Below are 4,141 nucleotides of genomic sequence, written 5' to 3' on the forward strand. Positions count from 1 at the left end.
TTTTGACTCACGAGATGGGAGATGTCTTGTATTATGTTACTTTAGACAATTTTACAATAATCTCGCGGATAGGACCTTTTTCGAGTTTCTCTTTTATTTTCGCTAATTTTCCTGGTGTATTATTAAAAAAAATGTTACTCCAAAAATGTTTTCTACATTACCTTAAGGTAATGATAGGTATAGAACATGGTTAATCAAATAAGTTCAGAAATAAAAGGAGAACCCAAAAACTTAAAAATATATAGGATGTTCCATTTGAAAAATTTAAGTTCCGCAATATACCATCTTTTTGGGGCATCCTGTATATTTGAAAATAAAATGATTAAACGCAACTTTTTAAGCAGAAAACCTTTTCTATATAACATTTCTTTCTATCTCGACTAGTTTCCGAGATAATGCCTGTCAAGATATTTCTGGGATACCCTGTATTTGGATATAAATATTTCTCAGTAATAAAAAATATTTTGTTTCAAACTTACAACACCTAGTACAACAGCTGGGATCGTTCGTAAGTTTAACCAACAACAAACCAGACATAGGTTGGTTGGGGACTTGAATGATGATGGTCCTCATCATTATGTCCTTTGAGCGATCCAGGATCCAGCTGCTTTATTCGTCGTTACTCACAGGAGATGTGTATACACAGAGTGTAAGTGGCTCCATCTATCGTGCTACTACTTCCCACGTACGCCATTCTCTGACTTGCTACAATTTTCTTTCAAGAAAACATAAGTTTGATTATAATATGCTTCATTTGTCTTGAATAATTCCAACATTAATACTAAATTTTAAATATATGTTAGTTCTAAGGCTTTCACGGGTGTTGCATGTGATTGTAGAATTTCTCCGGGTGCTTAGGGATTGCAAGCAAGGTCCTTAGGGATTTTGAAAGAAAAAAATATAGGTCCTGTTTCGTTTTAGTGTTTTGAAGCGGAAACTTATCCTCTTATTTTGATGAGTTACTATCAGCTGTTGAACTTCGTTGTATTATTTTTTTAACACTTGTATAGATTATTGCCATTGAAAATTAATTCAATGTGTTTTTATTAAAAAACTTCAAATACCCATTACTTATCGCAATTTCGGGTTTTTTGGGTCAAGTGTGACAATAATAACCGATGGATTGAAAAACAATACTAATCACCGTAGAAAATCTTATCGAATCCATAGCATTTAGTATAAAAGTAGACGGGACAGTGCAGTTTCTCATTACATCTTCAGTGTCTAATATTAGTGACCTAAAGCTAAAAGTACGAGAATGAAGGTCTTGGCATCTTTGGTTTTGTTAGCTTTGGTAAATTATGCTTATTCGACAGATGTACAATCTTGTAAGTATATTTTAACTATTTATATTATAATAGTAGATCATTTATAATACATATTTTGGATATGTTGTTAGGTATTTTGAGAAAAGACACTGTAACACTTTAATTTCTACGAATTTTTGAAATCTGTAAAAACTGTCACAACTTCATGAAAAGAGTTTCGCTGCGGGTTCAGATTTCTATATCAACTTTGTGGTTGAGAGAAACCATTATTATTTCCTTTGCAACCTCTTTCATACGTATGTTGGATATAAGATCCACTTCTTATTTGTGGAAGGACGAAATGGGCGGTGACTATTAGACGCCTTCAATATAGCCATCTTTCTCTATCGCATGGATTTCTATGGCTTACTTTATCGCTCTCACGTAACTTCAGATAGACCATCGGTACTTTCCTACCCTGTATTATTGAATTTTCTCGTACAGCAAATAACAAAGTTGAAATAAAAATCTGAGTATACGGTGATACTATTTGCAAAAGTTTGTTGTAATAAACCCTTTATAGTTATTTACATAAAAAAGTAGTAATAAAAATTTGTATGGCCTACTTAGGTAGTGTAGAATTCTTTAGCTAGACGGTTCTTCCTCTGAAATAAAAATAAGATAAGCTTCTTATATTGTAAATATTCAAATGTATTTGAGCATTTATTTTACCTATTAGTAAAGGCATATAAAAGCAATGCAAATAATTTCTAAAACATTTTTTATAGGTCAGGATCTTCTTTTACCAGAAGTAACAGTGACCATAGACGGCACAGTGTGTACAACGGGACCATGTGTAGTCGGACTTGGATCAAGTTTTTCTGTATTGATTTCCTTTGATACTCGTAAGAATTTATAAATACGTTTTATTAAACAAAGTAGTCGCAAATTTAATAGTCCGGTCAATCTAGACATTCAATGATACATAAATTTACAACAAGCTGAAAATGAATAAAGTTGTTCAAAACATAATTAAAAATAGCATATTAAAATTCCTCATCGTTCCGGTACTCGGAAAAAAATTTACTCGATGTCAAAGGTAAAAAAAAATGGGTTTCTCGCGATTTTTAGCTAAACGGCAAGTTTTATCATAAAATTACTTCTTATAAAAATTGTAGATCATAAAATTATCTATAAAAATGTACCTATACTTTTTTTCCTAAGAGCCACCGTTTCTGAAATATAACGATTCAAAAAATTGTAAAAGTTGTAATCGTCATAATATGCACACATTTCCACGCCACCTATGAGGTAGTGTACTTAGCGCGTTTTTTTTAACGTGGTTTCCCCAGTAGGCCTATTCCACAGGTCTGTTGTGATTCTGTTTAGTTTGAAACTATTGCATAATAACAGATATTAGCAAGGGTTGGAAATGATAAAAGCGATGGAAATTTAAAAAAAGTTGAATTTATTCGTCTGATTCATGTACAAATACTTCTTCTTGCTCTTCTTCTTGATCTTCTCCTTCTTCTTCTTCTTCATTCTGGGTGTAAGTAAATTCGTCAATAGTGATGTATCGCATGCCTCCTCGTTGGTATCAAACGAATCCTCTACTGTTGGTGATTCAACAGTAGAACACGACCGGCCTTGACAATTTTACCTGATATTCTCATAGGTATACTTATGTATATTTTATATTTTAAGTGTAAATTACAATCACGGATGGAAAAATATTTTTACTTATATTACAGCTTCAGAGATGTATATATACGTGGCGTACTTATGTATATTATGACGATTACAACTTTTACACCTTTTTGAATCGTTATATCTCAGAAACGGTGGCTCTTAGGAAAAAAAGTATTGATACATTTTTCATATATAATTTTATGTTCTACAATTTTTGTCTGCGAAAAACCAATTTTTTGACATTTGACCTCGAGTAAATTTTTTTCCAAGTACCGGAACGATGAGGAATTTTAATATGTTATTTTTAATTACGTTTTAAACAATTTTACTCACTTTCAGCCTGTTGTAAATTTATGTACCTTCACTCTTATTTTTTGGTCTAATTTGACCGGACTATAGGTAATTTTGAATTATATTCGGTCAATCAGAAACGAGTTTGTAATTACTTCTGATTACGAAGTTATAAATTCAACAAAATTAGTCGTACGAGCATCCAGGGTCGTGTTTGCTATCGTGCTGATCGTTTTAATCTTGAGTTTTTTGGTATTCCTGGTTTGTGAAGAAACAGAAATACTGCAAAATAATATAGCGTTGGTAATTAACAAAGGAGTGCAAAAACACACTTCTTTACGCAACACAACAATTTAAGTCAAAAAAAAATTTACAATCTTTACAATTTAATATCTTCTATTGTCCCGTTAATTTCTAGCTGTCAAATTGGAGCGCATCAAGGCGAAATCTGTATCAACAGGATCAACCGGTGGATCAGTAACAGTCGTGTTCGAAGACGATACTTGTGATGGAATTCAGAACACTGTCTGTCCAGTGGCAGCAGGGGGACACGTTGATTATTTATACGCCAGTGTTTTAGCTGAAGAATATTCTGAGGTGAGTCATTAAATTGAACCAAAAGTAAATGTAAAGAATATTGAGCAGCAGAGTTTCCATACCGTTTCGATTCTCTCTTCTACTACTTCAACTAATGCTGACTATACTAATTTGTTTTGTAGGTGAATGCTACAATGGTTGTCACTTTACTTGACGTGGACAACAATGATACTGCGGTGCTATGCTTCTCCGTCGACCTTACAATTGACAATTCGTAATGTAGACATTTATACAAATATAAACAGGAAAATGTATGTAGGTATAATGTAGATGATGAAATATTTTAATGAAAATATATATAATCTGCTCTAAATTTA

General features: G+C 32.4%; 1 protein-coding gene across 1 annotated transcript; it reads left to right on the plus strand.

The window, feature by feature from the left end:
- The first annotated feature begins 1,202 nt into the window (after positions 1 to 1,202).
- LOC111692626 lies at positions 1,203 to 4,141 on the plus strand. Its single transcript, XM_023456691.1, has 4 exons — positions 1,203 to 1,328; positions 2,036 to 2,152; positions 3,646 to 3,824; positions 3,947 to 4,141. The coding sequence occupies exons 1-4, from the start codon at positions 1,259 to 1,261 to the stop codon at positions 4,040 to 4,042; spliced, it is 462 nt and encodes a 153-aa protein (XP_023312459.1). The 5' UTR covers positions 1,203 to 1,258; the 3' UTR covers positions 4,043 to 4,141.

This window comes from Anoplophora glabripennis, unplaced genomic scaffold (assembly GCF_000390285.2).
Source record: "Anoplophora glabripennis isolate ALB-LARVAE unplaced genomic scaffold, Agla_2.0 scaffold2300, whole genome shotgun sequence".
NCBI lineage: Eukaryota > Metazoa > Arthropoda > Insecta > Coleoptera > Cerambycidae > Anoplophora > Anoplophora glabripennis.